At 49.0% G+C, this 27,901-nt stretch overlaps 1 protein-coding gene across 1 annotated transcript; it reads left to right on the top strand.

The window, feature by feature from the left end:
- The first annotated feature begins 539 nt into the window (after positions 1-539).
- LIPG (lipase G, endothelial type) lies at positions 540-25,029 on the top strand. Its single transcript, XM_063128802.1, has 11 exons — positions 540-799; positions 2,227-2,267; positions 2,880-3,076; positions 6,718-6,897; positions 9,885-9,996; positions 11,811-12,035; positions 14,266-14,508; positions 19,722-19,842; positions 21,687-21,905; positions 23,187-23,288; positions 24,578-25,029. The coding sequence occupies exons 1-11, from the start codon at positions 540-542 to the stop codon at positions 24,597-24,599; spliced, it is 1,722 nt and encodes a 573-aa protein (XP_062984872.1). The 3' UTR covers positions 24,600-25,029.
- Positions 25,030-27,901: the final 2,872 nt, after the last annotated feature.

Raw genomic sequence — 27,901 nt, 5'->3', positions numbered from 1 at the left:
AAATGTCCCATCTTGTGCCTGGGAGTAGAGGACAGCCTTAATCTGGTGCCAAAAAAATAAGTGTTGACACCAGGTGGACCTCAGTGGGGAGTTTGTTTCATAATCGGGGGCCACCACTGAGGAGGCCCTCTTCCTTGTTTCCACCTTCCAAACCTCCCTCAGAGGAGGCGCTTGGAGGAAGGCTTCTGATGTTGATCATAGTATATGGGTAGGTTCACGTTGGGTGAGGTGCCTTCTGTCAAGTATTGTGGTACATAGAGCAGCTTTTCTCAACCAGAAGCCGTACAGGTTTGATGGACTACAACTTCCATTCCCCAGCCAGCATGGCCATTGGGTGTTATATGGAAGTTGCAGCCCAAAATGCCTGGAGGATTCCAGGTGTAGGCTCTACAAGGGAAAGGGGACACGCACACTAGCTCTGTCCCCACCCAGGGCACTGTTCTCATAGCCCTCCATGTGTAGAACGTGACAGAGAGCTTTCCTTGTCCATGGAGGCCATTGGTGTGATCCAGAATCCTGGAAAATCAAGGTTCTAAAGCATGGACAGCGGAGGCTGTATGCTGCAGACAATTGCACCCCACCCCTGCTTATACCTGCTCCCTGTCCTCACAGGAGAGGCTACATGCTTTGCAAATGCCTGGGCAGGATTTGAATTTGATCAACATGGGGCTGTGTTACCTTCTGTGGAACTCTGGGGCTTTTTGGAAGTTCATCAGGGTGTCCTTGATGAGAGCGTGAATATCAGCAGACAAGCTTCCATGAAAGGCAACCTGGCAGAGTTCTCCAGCAACGTCCAGCAGTAAGCAACCATTGGGTGTCTCAGGCCATTGCTAGATGAGGACTTAGCCCGGTGTGAGGCCCAGGCTCCCTGCTGTGCTTGCAGATGACGCACAGGGGATCCCGGGGTCAGGCCGGGCTAAGTCCTCCCTTGACCCGGGATAACCAGATCCGCTTATGGCCCAGATTTTCCACAGCCTGGGCTGAACCCGGGACTGTGGAAGGTCTAGCTACTTCCGTGGCTTTTCCCGGCTGCTCGCTTACTCGCGAGCAGCCAGGAGAAGCCGCGCATTGGGCACAGCACTCCATAGGAGCGCTGTGCCCATCGGGCTGGCGGGGGGGGGAATCACAGGGGAGGAGATGGGGGCAGGGGGAAAGAGCGGACCCAGCAGGAAAGATGGGGGGGAAGAGCGGAGCCAGGGTGGGGAGATCACGGACGGGGGGGGTGCGCAGAGGGGGCATCGGACATGGCAGGCGGGAGATCGAGTGGGCTGGCGAGCGGGCAGGGGGGCATCAGACATGGCTGACAGGGGGGAGAAGAACGGGGCCAGGGCAAGGAGATCGGGGACGGGCTAGCGAGCGGGGGGCGGACATGGCGAGCGGGGACGAGCGAGTGAGCGGGGGGCGGACATGGCAAGCGGGGACGGGCTAGCGAGCGGGGGCGGACATGGCGAGCGGGGACGGGCGAACGAGCGGGGGCGGACATGGCGAGCGGGGATGGGCGGGCGGGCGAGCGGGGTCGGACATGGCGAGCGGGGACGGGCAGGCGAGCAAGCGGGCAGGGGGGCATCAGACATTGGGGGGGGAAATCAGGGGCAGGGGGAGCGGGGAACCCTTTAATTTTTTTAAAAAAATACTTACTTTTCCGTTGGTGCGCTCCTGCGCACATGGCCCTTTAATTAAAAAAAAAAAAGGAGGACGCGACGGGGCTTTCCCTTACCCCATCGTGTGTTACGTGTAGAAAAGGGCGACGTCCCGCGCTAGCTGTAGCACGGCCTCGCCCCGACTCCCCACCGGATTATCAGGTAGGTCTAGCAAGGCCCTCAGTTGAACCGCTTGACTTTCCACTCAACGGTGGGACCCAGAAGGACAGCCTCAAATCCTGCTCGAACTGAGCGTGTATCATGGATCCCCCAGAATGCTTTGCAATGGGCAGACATGTGGGTCTTTCCCAGCTGCCGAGGGGTTGTGGAAAACCTTTCCTGAAGATTTGAAAAACACTGAACATTAGGCATTAAGGAGGAGAAAGCCCATGTGGTGGAGAAGGCGGAATGCTGTACTCTGTTCAACTAAAGGAGTTATACTGAGCGGCCTATTTCTCATGCTTAGTTACTTTGCAGGTTTTGTGAGGATAAAAATGGGGTGACCTGAGCTTCTTAGCAGAGGGGGGAAATCCAAATGTTTAAATCTCTGGCTCTCTGCTAATTTTTCCTATCTGCCTTTGGACAGGATTGTGTCTCTTGTGGTTATTGTAGTGTCTCATTATCCAGGTACTTTTAAAAAATGTATAACAATTGTTCGGTGCAATAAATAAATAAATAAATAAATGGCATTGCCAACATTTGCAAGAACCCTATGTTACTTAGCCAATGCCATTCAGTAAGTCCCCAATGAAGGCTGAAGCCTTTATCCATGGGAACTGCAGTTGACACATATACTAAGTATTGTATATAAGGAGTGAGTTCTTGCTTGTGCCTCAGGTAGTTTGAAAAGCTGCCAGATATACAGAACATTGTACATGTCTGTGGAGAATGGGAAGATTATGTGCGCTTGTGGCTACCTGTAGCTTACAGTTAAGAACCTAAGAAGAGACATGCTGGATCAGACCAAGGGTCTACCTAGTCCAGCATTCTGTTCAAACAGTTGCCAACCAGCTTCTCCTGGGAAACTCACAAGTAAGACATGTGCAATAGTTGGAGTCCAACAACATGTGGAAGGCCATAGGTTCCGGCCCCCCAATCCTCTTCGCCGCCGCCTTAAGGGTAGGCGAAGCCCCCTGCTCCGCTCCTGCTTCTCTGGTTCGAGGAGAAGCGGAGCACATCCCTAGTTCAAAGTACTCGCCCCTGCTGGGTGATGCGAAATTCCAAATATTTTTGTTCCAGATGGTGGCATTTCTCAGCTGATAACGCCAGGAAAAAGGCCATCAAATGTTCAGAACCTGCAAGTGAAATTCAACGTTCGCACCTCTGCAGACTCAGAAGACAAAGACTGCTACCTCACCATTGGCCAAGACCAGAATTTAGAAGATTGCAAATTCAATTCCTCCGCTAAAAGCTTCTTCATTATTCACGGATGGACGGTAAGCGCAGGGAAACTTTACATAGCTCCAGGTTGCTCTTGGCACAAGAGAAACCGCCCAATTAAGGCTGTGCTTGGTGTTGGCAGCATTTCCATATCTAGGCAGATATTATATATAGCCTTGTGCAGGGATTCAATACAGAGTGCATCTTACTTGGTGTGTAGAGGCTTCTCCACCTATTCTTTCTAGTCTCTGGAATGGTATTCTTTCTAGTCTCTGGAACTTAAAGGTATGTAGTTCTATTATTTGAAATGCTGCCTTTGGATGAACTACAAGGCATAGGGTGACTATATGGAAAGGAGGACAGGGCTCCTGTATCTTTAAGAGTTGCATTGAAAGGGGAATCTCAGCAGGTGTCATTTGTATGCATGCAGCACCTGGTTAAATTCCTTCTTCATCACAACAGTTAAAGCTGCAGGAGCCCTGCCAAGTGTGACCAGATACAAAAAAGGGCAGGGCTCCTGCAGCTTCACCTGTGATGATGAAGAGGGAATTTCACCAGGGGCTGCATGCCTACAGATGACACCTGCTGAAATTCCCTTTTCTAAATAACTGTTAAAGATACAGGAGCCCTGTCCTCCTTTTCCTAGGGTCACCCTAACTAGGCAGGACAGGCAGAAGGGGCTAAGGAAGGAAGGAAGAAAGCACTGGGGCTGCCATTTCTGTTCAAAACCGCAAAGTAATTGTCCGGGCAGCATACAAATCAAAAAAATAAAATACAGGCTAACGAAACAATGGCAATGTAATAAGAGTGATAAATTACAATAAAAAGCAAAAGTAAAACCAGCCAGCAGGGATAAAACTGTGCAAAGATCTAAAAGCTCTCAAAACAATTCCTAAAATGCTTTGGAAAATAATGCGCGGGGGGGGGGAGAGATCTTTGCCTGGCACCGAAAAGACCACAATGAGTCTTTCTGGGGAGAGCACTGCGTTTATTTATTTATTTATTTATTTATTACATTTCTATACCGCCCAATAGCCGGAGCTCTCTGGGCGGTTCACAACACACCGTTGACGGTGTGCCGCCACTGAGACATTCCTCTGTCTTGCAGCCAGCCTCTTGCCTCATTTGGGTGGGGCACCTGGAGAAGGGCCTCAGGTGACCTTAGGGCCTGGATAGGTAAGTATGGGAGGAGATGGTCCTTCAGGGAACCAGGCTCCAGGCCCTTTAGAGCTTTAAAGATTAATAACGGCACTTTGTTCTCTTTTCATTTCCCCCTTCTCATACCTGGCAGCCGTGAGCCCTGGCATATTTGCTGCCCCTCCTTTTTAATGCAGTTCAAAGGCTGCACTGTGTCTTCCCCCCATCCCACCCCACCCCCAGAATTCTCACTTGCACAACAAACCACTTCTGACGCGCAATACAAGTGATAGCAAAAGGGCCTCCCTCTCTTCTCCCTCTTCTCCCTTCTATAGCCCTCCAGCATATCTGGCTACTAGTCCTGATGGCTACGTGCTGTCTCCAGTACCAGAGGCAGTAAGCCTATATACACCAGTTGCTGGGGCACGTCGGCCGGAGGGTGCTGTTGCACCGTGTCCTGCTTGTGGGTTCCTGGTTGACAGCTGGTTGGGCACCGTGTGAACAGAGCGCTGGATGAGATGGACCCTTGGTCTGATCCAGCATGGCTCTTCTTGTGTTCTTATGTTTCTTCCCACCCATGCTTTTTCTCCAGGCCTCACTCAGCACTGCAACCACACTGCTCCAATAGGGTGACCATATGGAAAAGAGGACACGGCTCCAGTATCTTTAATAGTGGTATAGAAAAAAGGAATTACAGCAGGTGCCATTTGTATGCATGCAGCACCTGGTGAAATTCCCTTGTGATCACAACAGTTAAAGCTGCAGGAGCCCTGCCCTCTTTTGTATCTGGAATTGCTAGTCAGGGCTCTTGTAGCTTTAACAGTTATGACGAAGAGGGAATTTCACTAGGTGCTGCATGCATAACAACAGCTGCCGAAATTGCCTTTTCAATACAACTGTTAAAGACACAGAAGCCCGGTCCTCCTTTTCATATGGTCACCCTATGCCCCAACCCACCCTGAATTCTCATGCATTTGCACAGAAGGATGCAAAAGGGCTTGCACCCCACTTGGGAGCCTCCCACTCTGATGCGTATATGAAAATTCCTGGCCATATTGGCCCAAAGGCAGCCGCCATCCATGGGGAGCCTGGTGACTCGAGGAGGGTTGACAGAGAAGAATGGGGAAAAGGTCTGAGCAGGGAGGAAAGACTGGGGAGGCGGAAAGTGTAAGCAGAAAGAAGAGGTCAAGCTGGCCTGGAGCTGCATGGATAAAGAAGTAGGGTGACCATATGGAAAGGAGGACAGGGCTCCTGTATCTTTAACAGTTGTATTGAAAGGGTTTTTTTCAGCAGGTGTCCTTTGTGTGCATGCAGCACCTGGTGGAATTCCTTCTTCAGCACAACAGTTAAAGCTGCAGGAGCTACACTAGAGTGACCAGATACAAAAGAGGGCAGGGCTCCTGCAGCTTTAACTGGTGTGATGAAGAGGGAATTTCATCAGGTTCTCCATATATACAAATAACACCTGCTGAATTTCCCTTTTCTATACAACTGTTAAAGATACAGGAGCCCTGTCCTCCTTTCCATAAGGTGACCCTATAAAGAAGGCAACATTCACCTACTGGTCTGAAAGGACTAGCCAAATCTTGGGTTTGGGCTACAAACCAGGTTTTCGCTATGTTTGGCTCCAAGGACACTTGGGAAAACACCTTGCTTGTGGGACGGAGTATATAGAAATGCCACAGAGTCATTTTTTTGCACAGGGCCACAGCAGCACAGGGCTTATCCAACCAGAAGTGACTTGTTTGGTCCAATATAATCTGGATTTGCTCTGACTCTCCCAGTTTTTACAAGGGACTTCAATGGCCCCGTTCAGAAGACACCTTAAACCACAGCTTTAACCATGGTGGTTAAGCCAGAAAGCCGGGCCATGCTCAGAATACTCCTTAAACCATGGCTTTAACCATTGCCTTAGTCACCATGGTTTAAAGCTGTGGCTTAAGGTGCCTTCTGAATGGGGACAATGTCTATTTTTTAAACCAGTTGCTGATTGATTGTGGCATCTGGAGAAAGTGGCCATGATAATTGGAGATGGTCTGATTAATCCTGGTCCTGGTCTTGTCCCTGGGGAGACTTTGGGGGATTCCCTTTCCTTAAAGATAAGCAAAGTTGTGTGGTACATTGCAGCATGAGTGAAGGACTAAGCATGGAGATGTGTGGTGCTCAGCCTAGTGGAGGCTGTGGGTTCCATTGCCAGTGGGGTAGTGAATCCGCTTCGGATTCACTACCCTACTCTAAGGGAGTTAACTGCTCAGGACCAGTCAGAACTCTACTTGCACTTTGGACAGCTCTTCTACAGATCTGACTAGTTCCATCTAAAACCCAGAGCGGATTCACCGCCCCACTGACATTAGAGCCACCAGCCTTCACTGCTCCGGGGTAACGGGCGATGCGTTGTGGGAGCATTCTTGGGTCGTTAATTGAAAACAGACGCGCCAGGTGCACTGGACGCCGCACATTTGATGCCGCTGAGCCCTGTCGTTACGTGCGATTGAGGGGTCTCGGTTAGAGCCCTCCTTTGATCACCGAGGACCGAAGAATTGGGTTTCTTTCCTTCCAGCTGAGTGGCATGTTTGAAGCATGGATGGACAGCCTGGTGTCGGCTCTGCAGGGACGAGAGAAGGACGCCAACGTGGTGGTGGTGGACTGGCTCGCCCTGGCCCATCAGCATTACTCCGATGCTGTGAACAACACCAGAGCGGTTGGAAAAGAAGTTGCAAAGCTGCTGGACTGGTTACAGGTGAGGCGTGCGAGCCGCGGCCTCCCCACGCTGAACAGGGAAGATTGAGCAAGAAGGCAACCGTTGCAACTTGCGCCAAGCTTGCTGCTGCAAGGCCCACCGCTCGCTGCCTCGGAAGGCGGGCCAGGTGCCAAGCCGCTGGTCTGTAGGCTGGAGGGTGCTGCTGATGCTTGGGCTTCTCTTATGGTGCAAGTTGAATCTGGCTACTCCCCTGGACCAAAGTATCTGGCTGCTCGCTCCCTTGTGTCCCAGCCCCGGGGCTCCCACGAGAGGTTGGCCCACCTCTCATGGGGACACCACGGCCAAGGCCCAAGGTGGGAGCAGTGGTAAGAAGAAGCAGTGGCTGGGAGCAGGTTGCTCTCGAGAGCTCTGCCGGTTGCTGTTTTGCTGCGGCTTGCAGGCCTCTCTAGAGGTGGAGGTAAGGTAGCAATGAGCCCTTCCTAGTGGGGGGGGAGGAAGTGGTGCAATTCGCCACTCTTCATGCTCCGCTGCCTGATGTGGGCACATCAGCCTGGTTAATGGCAGGGCCGGCCCCGTGTATTCCGTATCACTCTCATCGAAGAAACCTCTAGAGTGTGATCAGCTGGCAATACTTTAGGAGTCCCGTCTAAAGTACTGGAAGGAGATCCCTGATCGAACGTGGTTGTCCCCCAGTGTTGCCTTAGGCAGACTGCAGGCTCATTCATAGAATCATAGAATCATAGAATAGCAGAGTTGGAAGGGGCCTACAAAGCCATCGAGTCCACCCCCCTGCTCAATGCAGGAATCCACCCTAAAGCATCCCTGACAGATGGTTGTCCAGCTGCCTCTTGAAGGCCTCTAGTGTGGGAGAGCCCACAACCTCCCTAGGTAACTGATTCCATTGTCGTACTGCTCTAGCATGGCCACCAGCCTCCCCGTAGCTAGACAGTGTGGGTTCTGTTTTGGTCCACTACCTCTTCAAAACTCTCCCTCTGTTCCGGAATAGCCTCCCCAAACCCGTTCTTCCAATCTGTTACTGTTCATCCTCTCGCTATGATCAAGCCTTGCCCAACTGAACTCGTACCTTCAGAACTACATATTGAATTGCTTGGTACAGCCCTTCCTGGACTATAACATTTCAGACTGCATTTGGGGGATTGCAGACTCGAATGGGCATCCACCAAGGGGAAAAAACATATCTGTACCTAAACTAATGCATTGGTCTCTAACCTTTTCCCAGACACGCTTGCTTTTTTTTTTACAGACATGGTCTTCATGTGAGAGAGCGTCCAAAGTGGTGATTTCCCCCACCAGCCATGTAAAATGGTACAGTCTAGGAGGGGCTCTCTCTGCACAGTAGCTTGGTGCAAATTCGTGCTCCCTTTTGTTATCCTCACTTGGGCAATACTTCCATTTTCTGAAGGAAGCCTTCTTTTCTCTAATAGCTTCCTTGACCCTGCTTGTTAACCATGCCAGTGACCTCTTGGACTCAGTGCTGCCTTTACTAACCTGTGGTATATATTTTAGCTGAGCTTCGGTTATTGTGGTTTTGAGTAACCTCCAAGCACACTGTTTTATTCTGTTTTTATTTTCATTTTACCTTGTACACTGCTCCGAAATTTTTCAATGGGGAGCGGTATATAAATATTCTAAATAAATAAATAAATTTTGAAGGGATTTAACACTTCAGACTCCCCCTTTCAACTCTCTTTTCACCAGTTCCCTTGTTTTAGAGATGTTTCCTCTTTTGAAGTCAAATGTGACTTTGTTGGACTTCCTGGGCAGTTTTCCACTTCAATATATATTGATGATACTGTGGCTTTAGCTAGACCTACTGGTCTAGCGGGACAGAGGGGTGAAGATCCCACGATATTTTTATATTTTTATCGCGAGATTTCCCCTTCTGTTCACACGTGGTGCGCAACGACTTCAGAGGGAGAGGCGTCGCGCCCGCCATTTTGGGTTTTTTTTCTTAAAGGAGAAGATGCGCGTGAGCACTCATGCGCAAAAAGTAAGGGGTGTGTTTTATTTTTTTAAAAAAATCCCCTGCTCCCCCCATCCCACCCCCAATGGGTGCAGTGCTCCTGAGGAGCTCTGCGCCCTGTGCGCGGGTCCTGGCTCCTCATGAGGAACTGGGACAAACCATGATGCCTGGCCACATTCTGCAGTCTCGGGCTCAGCCCGGGACCGTGGAAAAACCGGGCTCACAGGGTAGGGTGAGATCCCAGGGCAAGGAAGGGATCATCCCTCCCTGATCCCGGGATCCCTTGTGCATCATGTGAATGCACAGGGACGATCCCGAGGATCAGTCTGGGATTCCGCGCCGTCTAGCTATGGCCTGTGTTCACTGTTTCCAATTGGTTCGGCAACACTCACATCCTTTGTACTAGACCCTGGGCCACACCGCTTAGGATTAAATCTATTGTTGCGTCCCCTCTGATCGGTTCCATGACCAACTGTTCTGGGGCACAGTTGTTTGGGCCACTGAGATATTTAACCACTTTGTCTAGTGCTATTTCGAGTACACCCACTGAAATGAATGGGACTTAAGTTTGGCTAACCTTGGATCCATTCTTCTGCATCTTGTCTGTAGCCCTTTGATGAAGGCTGGGAAGCTTGGCCCTCCAAATATTGTTGGACTACAGTTCCTGATGTCCCTGCCCTTTGGTCATGCTGGCTGGGGCTGATGGGAGCTGTAGTCAAGCAACATTTGTCCACAACAGCATGAATCACTCAAGATTCCGCTCTGGATTGCCCTGAAAATTGCCCTCTGGAGGTTGTAAAGCCAGAGTGGGTTGAACAGGAAAAACAGGTTGATATCTTCGGATTGGAATTGCTTGCCTTTGAAATGACTGCTATTGATGTTTTCACACTACTCCTAGATTTGAGAGGGAGTGATCCAGCAATATTTCTGCTGGTACTATTCAGCGTCCTTTTCCACCTCTGTTCTTTGCGTCCCACTTTGTCTAAATAATCCCTTTTCATCCGCAAACGATTGGCTAATCCTGTTGATGTTGTCCTTGCAGGAGAAAGAGCCTTTTCAGCTCCAAAATGTCCACTTGATTGGCTACAGCCTTGGCGCCCACGTTGCCGGCTTTACTGGAAACTATGCACATGGGACGATAGGCAGAATTACAGGTAAGCCGGCCATCAGGTGGCCGTCCTTCTTCCCTTCCAAATCTGAATGTGGCTCATTGTCTTTCTGAAACCATTAAATGCCCTGTTTTCTGGTTGAGGCAGCCTTGTGCCGTGAGAAACCTGTTGAATCTGGAGGCTGTGCAAGGCAACTTCAGTGACCCACCATTGGCCCAGACCCCCCATCTGACTGGAAGTCACTCAAAACAGACTTGGGTTATCTGACCTTCCCCACTCTGCTACTTGATAGCGTAGATCAGTCAGTCTTGCCTGCTGCTTCAGCCTAGAGCACCCTTTCCCAACATGGCACTCTTCAGATGTGTTGGACTACAGCTCCCATCATTCCATGCTGGCTGAGAATTATGGGAGTTGTGGTTCAACGTATCTAGAGGTGCTAGGCTGAGGAAGGCTGATCTAGCTGAGAGACAGGAAGCTAGAGATTTTTGCCGTAGGGAAGCAACGAGAACAGGGAGTGCCCATCATCCTGCACCATTGTCCATGCTGGCTAGGGCTGATGGGAGTTGCAATCCAACCTCATCTGGAGGGCCTACGTTCCTCACTGCTGTGTCAATGGGTCTCACTTGAATGGTTTGCTAGTGACTCCTGTGACCTCTAAACAACTTAAAGCAGCCAGTGACAGGCCTTTAGGGGGGAATTGATGTGATGTAGCTCAGGACTGCAATACCTGACAAAGCTCCTCTCTCGGCATAAACGTACCTGTACACTGTGTTCATCATCTAAGTCCCTCCTTCAATTACCCCCTTCGAGGGAGCCTTGGAAGGCGTCCGCAAAGGGGAGGGCCTTCTCGGTGGTGGCCCCCCATTCTTACACAATCTCCCCAAAGAGGCCCGCCTGGCGCCAAGTTAAGACTTCCCTCTTCTCTCAGGCACTTGGCAGCATGTGATGAGGTTTTAACCAGGTTCTGGATTTTTCTTACTGACCTTTTTAAAAAAAGAAAAAGATTTAGATACTTGTGTGTCTGTGTGTGTGCTTTATATGTTTACATGTATGTATATCAATGGGTTTTACATTGATATACATACTATTTACATGTATGTATATCAGTGGGTTTTCCTAGTATGTATAATGTGTTTTTAATGGATTTTAATCTTTGTAAACCACCCAGAAAGCTTCAGCTATTGGGCGTTACAGAAACAGAGGGCGGGGAATTAAATGAGCAGCTGAAACGAGACGGGAGCACAGCTCAGTGGTAGAGCATGTGTTTTGCATGTAGACGGTTCTGGGTTCAGTCTTTGCCACGTCCAGTTAAAAAGATCAGGTTGCAGGTAATGCAACCCCGGAAAGCTAGATGCAGTAGAAAGCAAACCCCGGAAAGCAAACCCCGGAAAGCTAGATGCAGTAGAAGCTGGTGGCTCCAATGCCAATGGGGCAGTGAATCTGCTCCGGGTTTCAGTCAGAACTCTAAAGGAGATATCCAAGGTGTTTTCTAGGGCTGTGATCTGCTCTGTTCAAGACCCCTGGATCCAGAGTGGATTGAGCCAATCTGGACCCCCTAAATTTAGATCCGGATGGGTTTGGAAGAGGTCTGGATCGATCCGGAACGGTTCGGACCCAATCGGGAAGGTCCGGATGGAGATCCAGGGCGGATCAGGGGGTCCCTGCACAGCCCTAGTGTTTTCACACCTTGGCAGCTCCTTTAGAGTTCTGACTGCAACCCGGAGCGGATTCACCACCCCATTGGCATCGGAGCCCACCAGCCTCCACTGCCTAGACGGGCAAATACTGTGACCAGATTCCTGCGAAATATCTGTGGCCATCTCAACAGTAGGGCTGACCAGTTACCTCTGCTCCTGCAGGCTTGGATCCAGCTGGCCCAATGTTTGAAGGCGCCGACCCCAGCAGGCGCCTCTCTCCGGACGACGCGGACTTCGTCGACGTCCTGCACACGTACACGTCGGAGACGCTGGGCTTCAGCATTGGGATCCAGATGCCCGTGGGCCACATTGACGTCTACCCCAACGGAGGAGACACCCAGCCAGGATGCGGCTTCACCGACGTCTTGGGCGCGATTGCCACCGGGAGTAAGTTCTCCTGCAAGCGGGCATTTTGGCGGATCGTGGGGGCCGCACGGATTGGGACGAAGTCTTCTCCCCAGGCAGAACTGCTCTTCTCTGGGAATAGTGGCATAATGTAGTGGCTAAGGCTGGGCTTAGGAAGCCAAGTCCCTGGTTCAAATTCCGTGTCATGTCTGCGACATGCTGGGCAAAAGTTGCTGCTCTCAGGGGTCTTGAGGAAAGCTGGCTTGGCCTTATCTACGACATGAATGATGGTGATATTCTTATTCTCATTTGTATCCCAACCTCCCTCCATTGGGCTCAGTGTGACATGCATGGGTGTGGATTTCCCTGCTTTAGCCTCTTAACGACCCTGTGAGGTAGGCTAGCCTAAGAGAGTGATTGGCCTAAGCTTAACTGGTAAGCTTCAAGGCAGAGTGGGGAAGTTTTTGCTCAAATCTCCCCAGCCAAAGTCTAATGCTCTCATAGAATAGAAACCTTGGAAGGGGCCATCGAGTCCAACCCCCTGCTCATTGCAGGAATCCACCTTAAAGCATCCCTGACAGATGGTTGTCCATCTGCCTCTTGAAGGCCTTTAATGTAGGAGAGCCCACGACCTCCCTAGGTTCCATTGTCGTACTGCTCTAACAGTCAGGAAGTTTTTCCTGATGTCCACTCTCACCCAGTCTTCCCCAACCTGGGGCCTTCAAACTGTTTTGGACTTCAACTCTCATCAGCCCCGGCCAGCATGACCAGTAGTCAGGAATTCTGTGAGTTGTACTCCAAAAATCTGAAGGTACCAGGTTGGGGAAGGCTGCTTCAATCAAACTACTCTTACCTTCCAGTCTTCTTGTAAGGATGATAACAAGATAAATGCATGTAAAGTGCTTGAACATGCCAGTGTCAAGTATTAATAATATTGGGCAAAATCCAGTATCATACTTTGAGTAGACCCATTGGAATGAATGGGATTTAAGTTAGTCATGATTAACTTAAGTCCCGTTCATTTCAATGGGTCTGCTCTAAGAAGGACTTAAATTGGATTTTAAGAAGCTGTGTAGGAACCTGTGTAGTAATCAGGATGCCTCTGATTTGAATTTTGCCTGTGCCATGAACCCCTGGTGGTGCTAGACAAGTCAGTCTGCCTCCGTCTCCCACCTGTAGTATAGGGGACATAACACTGACTTAAACTAAGTATGACAATGGAACTAGTTGCTTAGGGAGGTTGTGGGCTCTCCCACCCTAGAGGCCTTCAAGAGGCAGCTGGACAACCATCTGTCAGGGATGCTTTAGGGTGGATTCCTGCATTGAGCAGGGGGTTGGACTCGATGGTCTTATAGGCTCCTTCCAACTCTACTATTCTATGGTTCTATGATTTAGTTCATGGATAGGCATCCTGGACTACAGATCCCACAAGCCACAGCCCAGTGGAGGCTCCAGTGTCAGTAGTGTGGTGATCCAGGTTTCAGTAAGAACTGAAGGTGCTCCTTTAGAGTTCTGATTGAAACCCGGATTCACCACCACCCTGACATTGGAGCCATCAGTCTTCACTGCCAAAGCCAACCTAGCCCATGGTCAGTGATGATGGGAGTTGTAGTCCAAAAGATCTGGAGGGTACCTGATCTGGATAATGCACGTGAAGCATTTTGAACAATTGAAAATGCTGTATGGATGTGATCTATCTATATCTTCGCTCACATTTTGCTTATGTAAACATGAAGGAAAAGAATGCCAACAATATTCTGCTCCAGTCTTCCCCAGCCCAGTGTCCTTCAGATATATTGGACTGCAACCCCCACTGGACATGCTGCCTGGGAATGATGGAAGTTGTAGTCCAACCGATCTGGAAAGCACCAGGTTTTGGGAAGGCCGATTTATCCAGCTGCTCATTCCGATACAGAATTTGGCTTCAACCTTTCCCAGCCACTGGGGTGATGGACGAGACCTTGGCAAACCCATTTAATCCTATTTTAAATGTTGCCTTTAATCATTTCAGTGGCTTGAACATATTAAACCACCTGTGTTTATGTTCTGCATGGATTTTTTGGAAGCCTTTGGGTCACACTGCAAAACTTCTGGCTACGGGCCTGCTTGGTCTGTGGCCAAGTGTGGCTCGTGCCGAGCTTCAAAGGACTGAGAAGTCTGTAAATCTTGCTGGAAGTGTGTCTTTTCCCTGCTGGCAGAGGTGGAGGGTGCCAAATGGCTGTTTCCCTGCTTTACGAGTGTCGTCTGTTGTCCCCCGCACCCTTCCTTCTAGATATCGCGGAGGTTATGAGGTGCGAACACGAGCGGTCTGTGCACCTCTTCGTGGACTCCCTCGTGAACAAAGATAAGCAGAGCTTTGCCTTCCAGTGCACGGACCCCGGCCGTTTCAAGAAGGGCATCTGCTTGAGCTGCCGAAAGAACCGATGCAATAGCATCGGCTACAATGCCAGGAAAATAAGGCACAAGAGGAACACCAAGATGTACTTGAAGACGCGAGCCGACATGCCTTTCAAAGGTGGGCGTCTTCCTTTTCCCATTGGTCCCTGGGAGTGTGTGTGTGTGTGTGTATGGAAGACAGCACTTCCCACATCTGAAGTTTTATTTATTTATTTATTATTTATTTATTTATTACATTTTTATACCGCCCAATAGCCAAAGCTCTCTGGGCGGTTCACAAAAATTAAAACCGCAAAAAACATCCAACAGGTTAAAAACACAATTACGAAATACGGTATAAAAAGCGCAACCAGGATAAAACCACACAGCAAAGTTGATTATAAGATTAAAATACTGAGTTAAAACAGTAAAATTTAAATTTAAGTTAAAATTAAGTGTTAAAATACTGAGTGAATAAAAAGGTCTTCAGCTGGCGACAAAAGCAGTACAGTGTAGGCGCCAGGCGGACCTCTCTGGGGAGCTCGTTCCACAACCGGGGTGCCACAGCGGAGAAAGCCCTCCTCCTAGTAGCCACCTGCCTCACTTCCTTTGGCAGGGGCTCACGGAGAAGGGCCCCTGTAGATGATCTTAAGGTCCGGGCAGGTACATATGGGAGGAGGCGTTCCTTCAGATAACCTGGCCCCAAACCGCTTAGGGCTTTAAATGTCAATACCAGCACTTTGAATTGGGCCCGGACCTGGACTGGCAGCCAATGAAGCTGGAAAAGGACTGGCGTAATGTGATCTCGTCGGCCAGTCCCTGTTAGTAAATGGGCCGCCCTATTTTGTACCAGCTGAAGCTTCCGGACCGTTTTCAAAGGCAGCCCCACGTATAACGCATTGCAGTAATCCAAGTGAGAGGTTATCAGAGCATGGATAACTGTAGCTAGGCTATCTCTGTCCAGATAAGGGCGTAGTTTTGGAAGTTCCCAACCTTGGGTCACCAGATGATGTTGGACTCCATCTTCCAACATAGGCTGGGGATAATGGGAGTTTGAGTCCAACATCTGGGCGACCTGTATACGGGAACCACTAGAGCAGAAGGTTTTTCTTAGGGAGTAACTCAAGGGTGGACAAATTCCAGCAGTTTCCCCTTAAGGAGTTACTCAGGACTGGGCAAAGCTTGGTTGGATTTGCTGCCAAAATTAGGTAGAGCGACAACGGCAAACAAACAGCTATTTTTCTTTAAAACCTTAGGGCAGTATCCAACGCATCATTCCACAGACTCAGACCGTGCTAGCCAAACTTCGCTGAATCTTTCCGTTGTGCAGGCAGCTGCCCGTTACGCTTGTGCAAGCAGTTGTGCGGCTGGTTGCACACCAGTTTGTTGAAGCAGAATGGTCAACTGGTTGAGCAGCACGTTGCACCCTGGGTTGCGCAAATGGAATGTACAACTGCTTGCACAAGCATAACTTTAGGTGGATTCTCCTTTTGTGCCTAGCTTGGAACCTAGTTTCTGCTGGTGCAACGTCATTTGCGCTGATGGAATAATACAGTTGGATACTGCCCCTGGGTTTCCAGATGCTGGACTTCAACACCCATCATCCCTTAACATAGGCTGTGTGAGCCAAGGGTGATGGGAGTTGGAATCCAACATAATGTGAGGGGCCCAGGGTTGGGAGTCCGTAATGGTTTCCTCTTATGGGGTCGGTGAATGGCTTAATGGCCCTGACTCCATCGATGCAGGGCTGGTGGAAGCTGAGCCAGCTTAAATCTGTAGGCCAGCAGCTGAAAACGATTGCCCTTGGCGTTTGGGCAGTAGCCAGTCAGCTTGTTTTTGCTAAGAGACTGAAGCCAAACTAGACATTACGTGGTCAATTAAGAATAAAAAACAGCTGTAGAGCAGACGAGCAGTGCTGGGAGAAGGTGAATAACCCTTTGGAAGGGGACAGTTTTGAGCAGAAGAACTGCTGGATGGGAAACCATGAAACTGTCCCTCCGAACAAATTTGTATCCTCCCCTGGCTGTTTTCCATTCAGATCCTCATAATCCCGTTCCTTCTATTTCTGATGTTCAGGCTGTGAGTGTCGAGGCTTATGTAGTCAAAACTGCACCACCCACAGGCAAGAAGAAGCCGTTAGAATGGCTCAGGGAAACGCCAAGATTAGTAGAAGTAGTTTGTTTGTTTTTAAAGGAAAATAACCCTTAAAGGGGGACGCATGCCCCGCAATAATAGGGGTGTGCACGGACCCCCCACTCCGCTTCACTTTAAGATCCGCCATTTTCGGATCGGCCCGCTCCACTCCGCCCCCACTCCGCCTGTGCCCACTCCGCTCCGCTCGGAGCTCCGGATCCGGATCGGAGCTCCGGTCCCCCCCCATAGGGGGGGTTACCGGGCCCTGCCGCCATCGCCACCCATGCGGTGACGGCGGCAGAGCCCGGTAAGGGACCAAGGGGGAGGGGGCCTTACCTGCCTCCGTCCGCGGTCCGCCGCCGTCTTCAATTGAGCCTGTGGTTCCACCAGGAAGTCTGGGCCGCAAGTGCAGCCCAGACTTCCTGCTGGAACCACGGGCTCAATTGGAGACGCTGACGGACCGCGGACGGAGGCAGGTAAGGGAGAGGAGGGCGGGGGGCGTTACCGGGCCCTGCTGCCGTCGCCGCATGGGCGACAGCGACAGCAGCAGGGCCCGGTAAACCCCACTTACCTTTCCGGTGGAGCTCCGGATCGAGGCGAAGGATCCGCCTTCACCTCGATCCTCTTCGCCACGCTCCGCCGGCCCCCCAATCCTCTTCACCTCCGCCTTAAGGGCAGGCGAAGCCCCCCGCTCCGCTCCTGCTTCTCCGGTCCGATTAGAAGCGGAGCACATCCCTACGCAATAACCCAGTGAGGACTGGATGCTGATTGGCCATGGAATGATAACTGACTGGGGGCAAGGCGGGGAGAAAACGGAAAACCAGAGTGGTAAAGGAATTGGACTTGGAATAGGGAGGAATTCACACTGCAACATCTTGTTGCAGGTCCCGCTGGTAGCAATAAATCCTGGTTGACAGACTGTTATCTGCGTTGACTCGCTTACGTCATGTCTCACTTTCCCTGCGCTTGCCAGACTGGCCTGATTGCTGATCAGTGTAACTCCGAATGCCGGCTCCTCTTTTGCAACAGCACCGTCTTCCTAACCGTTCTTAGATAATAATTTCTCTGGTTTCTCAAGGAGCCTCTCCCTCACGGCCTACTAACCTCCTGGTGGCTCGTGCTGCTAAACCCAGTGTGGGCTCTCTGTCACAAAGGGCCTGTTCAGGTGACGCTTCAGGCTCTGTGGTTAGCCAAACTGTGGTTCTCTGGGGTTCGCGCGAACCACAAGCCATGCTGTTGCACACAACAGTTTAAGCCACGGTTAGAGCTCCTAACCCTGCTGCAGATGGTCTGTGATTAGTGAGTGAGCAGGGTTTAGCCAAACACATTGCACAAGACACCTTAAAACCCTGTTGCTTAACCAGCAGGGTTTAAGGTGTCTTCTGAACAGGCCCAACATCTGGGCTTGGGCTCCATTGGACAGAATGACCAATAGTCAGCAGTGCTGGGAGCTGATGTCCAAGACATCTGGGGAGCTCCTTTCTGTCCACCCTGGCACAGGAGGCACAGATGGGCATGAGAAAATCAGTGCCCCTATCCCATATAGATCTCCATTTCTGTTTGCATATGCAAGGTGTCTCTTGCCCCATCACAGCGGTCTTTATTCTTTGCTTGCTCCCTCTTCTTCTCAGCCCCCTGCCCCGCCCCCGGTGGCTCAACTATGTCTAGTACTGTCAATGCTAGCAAGCGAGCCAGAAGCAGTCAAGAAATCGGCTCTCCCCAAACTGTTGCCCTCCGAGTGTGTTGGTCTACAATGACCATCAACCCCAGTCAGCATGGCCAATGATCAAGCATTCTGGGAGTTGTAGTCTAACTCATAGCACTCTTCAAATACTTAAAAGGTTGTCACACAGAGGAGGACCAGGATCTCTTCTTGATCCTCCCAGAGTGCAGGACAAGGAATAATGGGTTCAAGTTAAAGGAAGCCAGATTCCAGCTGGACATCAGGAAAAACTTCCTGACTGTTAGAGCAGTACAATAATGGAATCAGTTACCTAGTGAGGTTGTGGGCTCTCCCACCCTAGAGGCCTTCAAGAGGCAGCTGGACAACCACCTGTCAGGGATGCTTTAGGGTGGATTCCTGCATTGAGCAGGGGGTTGGACTCGATGGCCTTGTAGGCCCCTTCCAACTCTGCTATTCTATGATTCTATGATTCATCTGGAGGGCACCAGGTTGGGGAAGGCTGGGCTAGGTAGTAAGAAGGGAAGAGGCCTTGCTCCTGGGTTACGAAAGGCAAAGCAGAGTTCGCTTTGCTGTTGGACATCCACCAACCTCCTGACTCCAAATCATGATGAAGGCATCACTGGCATTAGCTTTCGTTCAGGAAAGGAAATGCAAGGAGCCAAACACCAACCCACATCAGTCTGAGGATGAGATCACATCAGTACTTTTCCCACCACTGGGGTATGCCTTGGGACATAAGAAGAGGAGGCCAGCTGGACCAGACCAAGTATGGACCTAGTCCAGTATTCTGTTTCCAACAGTGGCCAAGCAGATGTCTCTAGGAATCCCACAAGCAGGCACTAAATGAACGGCACTCTGCTATGTGAATCTGAACATAGAGGCTCCAACTGGCCCTTGGGGCTAATAGCCATTGATCGATCTATCCTCCATGAAGCCCATGTACTCCACCGGCCATTGTCACGTCGTTGTTAGGGAGAATGGTAGAGTGCTCCTCGAATCCTGGATTGTATGAAGGAGTGTCTCTTGTTCAAGAAAAAAATAGTTCTCATGTGTGATCTGAATGTCTCATCATCTGGACTGCTGGATCTGCTCCCACAAAAAGCTGCCATGGACCTGCTGGCTCAGTTGGAAAGAACTGCATTGCGAGCGGGAGACAAAACTGCTCCTCATGAGTAAGCACTCCAGCTTGCCACTTCAAGTAACTAGTCAGCTGGTGTAAAATGGCTGATCTTTGCAGGAGAGCAGAGAGGGATCACCTCCTCCTCCTCCTCCTCCTCCTCTTTGGAGGGATTGGGATGGAAATGACAGAGCCATACAAACGCTTTCCAGGTTCTTTCATTTCCCCATCATCTGTGGTTATCTGCTTCTGATCAAGGTTAATGTGCACAGAATCCCGGCAATGCTACTTGGCAAAGAAAAGGGGGACCCTCTGCCAGCTGGCACTGGCTTCGCAAACCATGTCTGTTTATGGAACAATGGATTTGTAGCCCAAACGTTGCCTCTCTGCTAAGTGTCTTCGCTTGTTGTCCCCACAGTTTTCCACTATCAAATGAAAATGCACGTCTTCAGCTACAAAAACATGGGTGAAACGGAACCAACGTTCTCTGTGACGCTGCACGGCACCGAGGGAGATTCCCAGCCTCTCCCTCTGGAAGTGTAAGTGGGGCATTTTAGATATCAATGACCCTGTTCAGACGCCACAATCCGCCAACATGGTTAAGCATTTTGAGCTAAACATTCTGGCTTAATGTGTCATGTGAACCGTGACTTGTTTTGTGAACCATTCTAACCATGGTGGCTACATAACCACGGTTTAAACATGCCCACCAACCATTTGCTGCAACAGGGTTACTGGCCTAATCATGGCTTAGTGTTTTGCCTGAACAGGATCAATCTGTTCCTCACCACCCTTCTTCAACTTGATGCTCTTAAAATAGGTTGTTTATGAAGCACCTTTTTCTTGCTTTGCTCCTCCACCTCTGTTCTGCGATAAATCACCTGGAATGGTTTATGGAGAATGATGGGAGAATGATTTCAAAAAGATATTCCAGTCTCCTCCAACCTGTTACCCTCCAGTGCAACACATCTGGAGGGCAACAGGTTGGGGTAGGCTGAGATACTCAATAATTTTAAGACTAAGCTGGCAATTAGAACAAAATGAGTGGAGACCCTGCAACAAAATGTTGCAGTGTATCCCTAATGTCTGTGTGTGTGTGTGTGTGTGTGTGTGTGTGTGTGTGTGTGTGTGACCTGAATCTGTGGCTGATTGGGCTGTTAGATCAAAATTGAGGGGGTAGTTCTCCCTGAGAGGAGTGGCACACAGTGGGGGGACGACTCACAAAGGCAGAAGTCCAAGAAGAAAAAACAAACCACAGGAAGAAAGCAAGGAGCAATCTGGACTGGAATCTTTCCTCCTGTGGTGCTAGTTTTCTTCCTGCAGGGATTTTTAAATATATTTATAAGGACATTTTATGAATTGGGTTTTTCCTCTGTCCAGTCTGCCGCCATCAGATCGCATTGCCTTAGCCCGCTGCATTTGAAGACAAGGCTGTAGTGGCGATCACAACATGCGAGAATAGTGGGTTCTTGGATTATGATGATGGTCTTCCAGCTTCCTTATAGTGGAGGCACTTCCTTTGTTTCAGCTTGGCTGCTGAGGAACCGCTGCATGGGGGCCGTGAACCTGTGCATTACAGAAGATTCTGTGGGATATTGGAGGGCACACTGTGGGTTAATGCTGGTTATCATTGCTCTGTGAGAACTGAGGACGCACCTCATGCTCTTTTGGCTGCATATTGGAGGGAGAGAAATGGAGGCAGCAACAAAACATTTCTCTGTGAAGTGCACCTGTTCAGGGTTCCAGCCAGCCATACCTTGTTTCAAGATACTCCGTTCTGTTCCGCTTCCTCTTTCCCAGCAAACACTCAGCATTTCGTGCCTACTGAGCCTGCTCAGTCTTCAATGGAGGTATTAAAGCAGAGGCTGGATGGCCATCTGTCAGGGATGCTGTAGCTGCAACTCGGAGTACAGAGCCTGCATTGAACAGGGGGCTGGACTAGATGACCTTTGTGGTCCCATCTAACTCTAACATTCATTGGGCTGTTTTGATGTCTTTCTCCCCACTTTTATTTTTATCTCTATATCTTTTGTACTTCTGCAAACCTTGGGGTTCTCCCCAAGCCTGGGGATACCACCCACCCACCCTTGTGCATGGATGTTGCTGTTTCAGCCACATCAGGACTGACACTCAGAGAATTGACTTTGCTTTTAGTGAAACTCATGGGAAGTGATGGACAGGCTGGCTTTCACATTCCCCATTACTGACCTTCCTGTTGAAGAGTCCTTGATCAGCCTGGTTCCCTGCAACACAGCCTTGAAAACTGCTGAACCGGGAGCCATTTTGTGGGGAAGAAGTCATGGAACAACATTGAACGAAGATGAGTGGGTTGACCATCTGGCTCTGTGCTTCCTTACCAAAACTACTTCTGCCTTCTTTTCAGGTTTGGGCAGATTGGCCTGAACTTCACCAACACTTTCTTGGTCTACACTGGAGAAGACGTTGGGGATGTTCTGAAGATCAAGCTCACTTGGGAGGGGTCCACTCAGTCCTGGTACAGCCTATGGAGAGATCTGAAAAGTTTCTGGGCTCGGCCAGACAACTCGGCCAAGGAGCTGCACATTAGGCGGATCCGGGTGAAGTCTGGCGAAACTCAACAGAAGTAAGTGTGGTTGGATAGATGCAAGGAAGGCTCAGCTTGAACTGCTGGAGAGTAACACAGAGAGAAAGACAGACAAGAGACTCTTGGTTCTGATAGTTTGGTTGGCTTTAATCAAAATGGCAGGATTTGGGAAGAAACCAATGAATGACTTGGCCACCAAATGGAGGTTCCATTTTTCCATCAGGGCCAAGATGCTTGAGATAGTCTTGCTGACTCCGGTTATTTAAACAAATTGCACAAACACTCCTAATTGTGACCACAGACACCTCTCTAAGTGCCCCTACAGGCTCCCTGCCCTTTCTAATTTGAATATTAAGATTTTTTAAAAAGAAAATTACCTGGGAGGCTGACATACTGCAGAGTGTAGGTCTGTCATCCAACACCACCCTTTGGTGTTCAAAGCACTGGTTTTGTGTGTGAGACCCAAACCTCACCTCTGCTTTGTACTTAGGTAGGTTATTGATTGATTGATTGATTTTGGCTTATCGGTTTACCTTCTGGCAAATGAGGGCTTTGTGACGATGCCCACCGTGGCAACCATTTTATGAATGGGCAAGCCCTCCTCCCCAATGGCTGCCATTTTATGAGAGTGCCCACAACACTAACCCAAAATTCTAGATGTTCCCACCAACACAAAATAGCTGAGGACCCTGCTCTTCTTATTGACAAGAAAATGGCTCTGTGGGAGGCCGTTTCTAGACCATCCCGAAAATCCGGGCTGGTCACGGCCGAGTCCCTGTGTGTCCAAATGATGCACAGGGACTCCCGGGGACATGTCCCGAGATCACGGGAGGTGTGTGGGCGCCCGTCCCAGCTCCGTCCCACCTCCTCGTGAGTAAACGCGAGAAAGCTGTAAACAGGCATGGGGCACGGAGCTCTTCAGGCGCTCTGTGCCCATGGGAAGTGGGGGGAGCGAGAGCAGGGCTTTCTTAAAAAACACACACCAAACCCTCCCTTTTTGTTGGAGCGCAAGTGTGCTCATCTTCATTTAAACAATAAATAAATGGCAGGCACGACGTCTCTCCTTCCTCCCAGGATGTCACGCACGTGTATGGACCCTGGGTGAGGATCTCGTGAGCAGAATATCGCGAGATCCTCCCCCCTCCCTCCCAGAAGGCCAGGTGGTGTAGAAAGTGTCGGAGTTACCAGTTCTGCTACCGAAAGTTCTAGGCGTTGGAGCATGTGGGTTGCTATCACGCTTTCCATGTTGAGGTCTCTCTACAACATGTATCGCTCTAATCTTAGGACAGTTGGATTTCTTTCTCTTTCTTTTTGTTTCAGGTTCACTTTTTGTGCAGAAGACCTCCAGATGACCAGCATATCTCCTGGCCAAGAGCTCTGGTTTGTAAAATGTCGAGACGGCTGGCAGAAGAACCAAACCATGTAAGGGTCTGATGAGACTCCAGGAGCTCATGTGCTTTCTGCAGTAGTACAAAGGGCAACTGCCCAGCTTCATAGCAAGTGCTTCATGACCGCTTTAGAAGACTTTTTTTAAGTCTCACGGAGCACAAACGGAGTTTTATTGAACTCTTGCCAGTGGCACAGTTTTACCATAAGGCAAATTTAACTTTGTGTGGTGGGTGGAAGCCTTCATTAGTGGTGTTTCGAACCTCGACATCTTTATTCTGCGGTCCACTGCCCATTAGCTGAAATAACACCCTTCATAAGCTGCGCCGGATGGCAAATTTGACCCAAGAAAAACTGGGAGCTTTTTTTCTTTCATTCTTCCCCCCCCCCCCCAGTTGCCTTACAGTGGGCAGTATCCAATGACAGTCTTAGGTACACTAGGCCCATTCACTTCAGTGGGGTTACTCTATGTAGAAGTATCAATGGATACTGCCCAGTGCCCAGTATCACCATAAGATGTAATAACGGCAGCCAACCAGGATGGCTTTCAAAGGGGATTAGGTGAATTCCTGGAGGAGAAGGCCATCAATGGCTTCTAGGCGTGATGGTTATATGCTACATCTAGGATCAGAGGCAATATACCAGTGGCTGAGAAACGTGAGTGGGAGGTTGCTGGTTGTGGGCTTCCCACTGGGAATTCTGGTTGGTCAGACTGTAAAACAGAATACTGGACTAGGGCCTCAGCTAGACCTACGGGTCTATCGCGACGTAGGGGTGAGGATCTCGCGATATTTTTATTGCGAGATCTCCCCCTGTTTACACGCAGTGCACGATGACCTCAGATGGAGAGGATGTTGCGAGCGCCATTTTGTTGTTGTTAATATTATAATATTATGGTTTTATACTGTTGTTTTATACTTTGAAAAGAGCGCATGAACGGTCGTGCGCAGAAGATGAGGTTTTTAAATTTTAAATTAATTTCCCCGCTCTCCCGACCCCACCTCTGATGGGCACAAGAACCAGGACAAACCACAATGCCCGCACACACGTTCCGCGGTCTTGGGATCATCCCGAGACCATGGAAAAAGCGGGCTCAAAGGGGAGGGCAAGATCCCGGGGCAAAGGAGAGATCATCCCTCCCTGCTCCCCGGATCCCCTGTGTGTCACAGGGATGATCCCAGGGATCGCCCTGGGATTTCGCCCTGCCTAGCTATGGCCTAGGTAGCTTGATCCAGCACAACTCGTCTTATGTTAATGTTGTCGGACTATATGAAAGTGCATTCAAATCATTTAAATCTTGCTCTCAATCTTTCCCTCTCCTTTAGATCAGTATCAGATTTGCACTGAAAATGTCTTTCTGGGTTGACTTTCTACATTCATTGGGGACCAAACCAGCCAAATCAACTGGAGAAAGCTACTGCAGGAGAAAAATGGCTCAGGCAAAAGATGTTGTTGCAAACTCTTTTCTATTTTTTATTTTTATTATTATTCTTTCTTGCTAGCACTTGCAACAACTTGCTGTTTAAGGAGGGATGGCCTCGAAGAACTGTGACAATGTGAACAATACTTCTCAGAACTTCATGTATTTATGGCTTCAGTGGCTACCTTTTTTAGAATAAGTTATTCTGACTATTTTACAAAAATGAAAAAAACACCGGGCAACCTGTTACTAAACTGGCCCTCCTTTTGGAGAGCCTGTCTTAATGTGCCTAAATGTACTTGTCCTGATGAGCGTTCCTGCCAAATCCCAGCTCTACATCTTTCCTACTCCCTGCTCATAAAAATACCAATACGTTGCACAGGGTTGCAATAAAATCATTTGATTGCCTCACTCCAGGCTGTTCTTCACGTTCAGCTCAATCACATGACCAGCCTTCCCTAGCCTGGTGCCTTTGAAAGTATTGGATTACAACTCCCATCATTCCCATCCCCTTTCTGCTTTTTAAGCCATGTCCTTCGGTTCCTTTAAGTTGGTCATTCCCACAAAGTGTACTAGGCCACGAAAGAACTGCTAGGATGCTGTGAGAAACTAATTAAATAATAATTTAGACATCAGAAGTGCCCTGCTGGATCAGACCAAGGGTCCATCTGTTCCAGCACTCTGTTCACACAGTGGCCAACCAGCCATCAACCAGGGACCAACAAAGCAGGACATGTTGCAACAGCACCCTCCCATCCATGTTCCCCAGTAACCGGTGCACACAGGCTTACTGCCTCAAATATTGGAGATAGCACACAACCATCAGAGCTAGTAGCCATTGAAGGCTCTGGCGTACCCAACCGAGGCGACCTGCTGCATCTCTTTGTGATTTACTGCTCTGGCACACAACTCTCCAGTCAGCTGTGGGGCCAATTACCTGCATGTTGGATGTGATTGTAGGATGAAGTCGTGCACACATGGGATAACCAAGATGTTACTGAATTACTCAGAGAAGGCCTGTTGCAATTGGTTGCTGTGGACTTGCTTTCTTCATTCATGAGGAGGTACACTCACAGCAGGGACTGATGTAGAGACCATACAGGGTGGACTCCACTGCGCATGGGTGATTCCAACCCATGCTCGCACACGTACTAACAAGAAGCCTTTTCAGGTATATGTGAAGTGTGCTTCCAGTTGTAATTCAGAAACAAAGTTGTGCCTTAGCTATAAAATGTTTGCAAAATTCAGTGTTACAAATACACTACGGAAGTGCCCAGTTACTTTGAGCATGCGTGAAGCTATGCCCAAAGAAACTATCCTTTGGGCATTCTTCAGCTGCAAGTGGTACCTGCGTGGGCGAATTGTCCGATGTCCTGTCCCGAAAGTCAAAATTCTTTTCGGCATAATTTGTCTTGATCCTGCAGAGCTGAAGCCGTTGATAACTTTGCTGTGACATGTGTGCTACATATTTATACAAACGATCTTGAAGCCTTGTGAAGTTTAATGTGTATATAATAGGTTTTCTAATACTTGCACCTCCCCTATTTATTTTCCAGATGTTTGTGTTTTTATATGTATAAAAAGTCTTAACTTTTGGGGAAAAAATCTAACAAGTTTTTTTTATCAGCTTGAATTTGAAAAATAAACTAAGCGATTTCTTGTTAAAATATATATATATATATATATATTGGTGACATTTGTATTCTTCCTTTAAAGGACCTGAATTTGGTGTATAGGGGATTATCCTATTGTCCCCTGTGAGGTAGGCTAGGATGTGATGGTAATGCTCAGTGCTACCCAATACATGTTTTAGCTGAGCAGGGATTTGAAGCTAGGGCCATAGTTAGATGGGGGGATATCCCGGGGATCGCCCCTGTGTGTCCACATGACGCACAGGGGATCCCGGGAGCAGGGAAGAATGATTCCTCCTTTTCCCCAGGATATGGCCCTACAGTTGTAGCCCGCTTTTTCCGCGGTCTTGAGACTGCGGAATGTGTAGGCAGGCGTCACGGTTTGTCCTGGCTCCTCGTGGTTACTCGCAAGGAGCTGGGAACCATGCACGGGGCGCAGAGCTCCTGAGGGGGTGGGGTGAGGGGGAAAAATTGTTTAAAATTTTTTAAAAAATACAATTTGCGCACAAGCGCTCTGTACTCTTCTCCTTTAAGAAAAAACAAAATGGCGGGCGTGACGTCCTGTTTCTTTGAGGTCGTCATGCGCCATGTGTAAACCAAGGGGGAGATCTCGCGATAACAATATCGCGAGATCCTCACCCCTCCGTTGTGCTAGACCGTAGGTCTAGCTGAGGCCTAGGATTCCACAGGGCAAGTTTAACACTTGGTTCACTAAAATGCATACTTAGAGGAAATGGGTGAATGAAGCAGACTGAATCCAGAAAGTGAAGGGCTTGGCAAACTTTACTGCGTCGTAAACAGGCTGAACAAAACTGTAACAAGACTGCTGTAAATATCTGTTTATGGACAAAGTCCACTGGCTAAGCAGCCAAAAGTATGAAATAGCAAATCAGGTCAGGCTTCTTACAGAATGAAATCAGCACTACTACAGAACATACTGAACATACTAGTCTTTTTTATACACAAGAAACCCAAGCTAAAAGGAAACTTATATGGCTCCACCTGGCTGCTGGGCAACATGGCTGAGCTATTAATTAACATTGAAACCTAAGTGACCTTGCTATCGCACCTACTAACTACTTTTAAAATAGCAAGAACAAATTAACCATTCGCTTGCACCTCTCTCTCTCTCTCTCTCTCTCTCTCTCTCTCTTTGTGATCTCCTGCATTCACTATTCCAACAACTGTCCCATTTGAAATCCTAATTCCACACATGTTCATTTGAAATGAAAGTGGTTTTAGTGGAACACGCAAGTAAATGTGAATCAGGTTGCTGCATGCATCTTTATTCTGAAGTCAGTCTTACTGATTACAATGGGCTTAGACCCAGATAAGTATGCATAGGATTGCAGTCTTAGGTCTATACTCTATTACCTGGAAGTAAGCCCTATTTAAATCACTGGAGCCTACTTTTGAGTAGACAAATATTGCATTGCACAGTGTCAAATTTCTAGAAGGCATAAAATTGGGATGGTCAACTAGCCAAAATAAAGAACATTTTTAACAAAAAAGTCAACATAATGGTGGATGTCCTCTATAGCAGGTCACTCTCCGATATACATACCTAATGACAGTCCTGTCAACAGATCAAACTACTG

The sequence above is a fragment of the Elgaria multicarinata genome, chromosome 6, assembly GCF_023053635.1.
Source record: "Elgaria multicarinata webbii isolate HBS135686 ecotype San Diego chromosome 6, rElgMul1.1.pri, whole genome shotgun sequence".
Classification (NCBI taxonomy): domain Eukaryota; kingdom Metazoa; phylum Chordata; class Lepidosauria; order Squamata; family Anguidae; genus Elgaria; species Elgaria multicarinata.
This window is presented reverse-complemented; position numbering and strand designations above follow the sequence as displayed.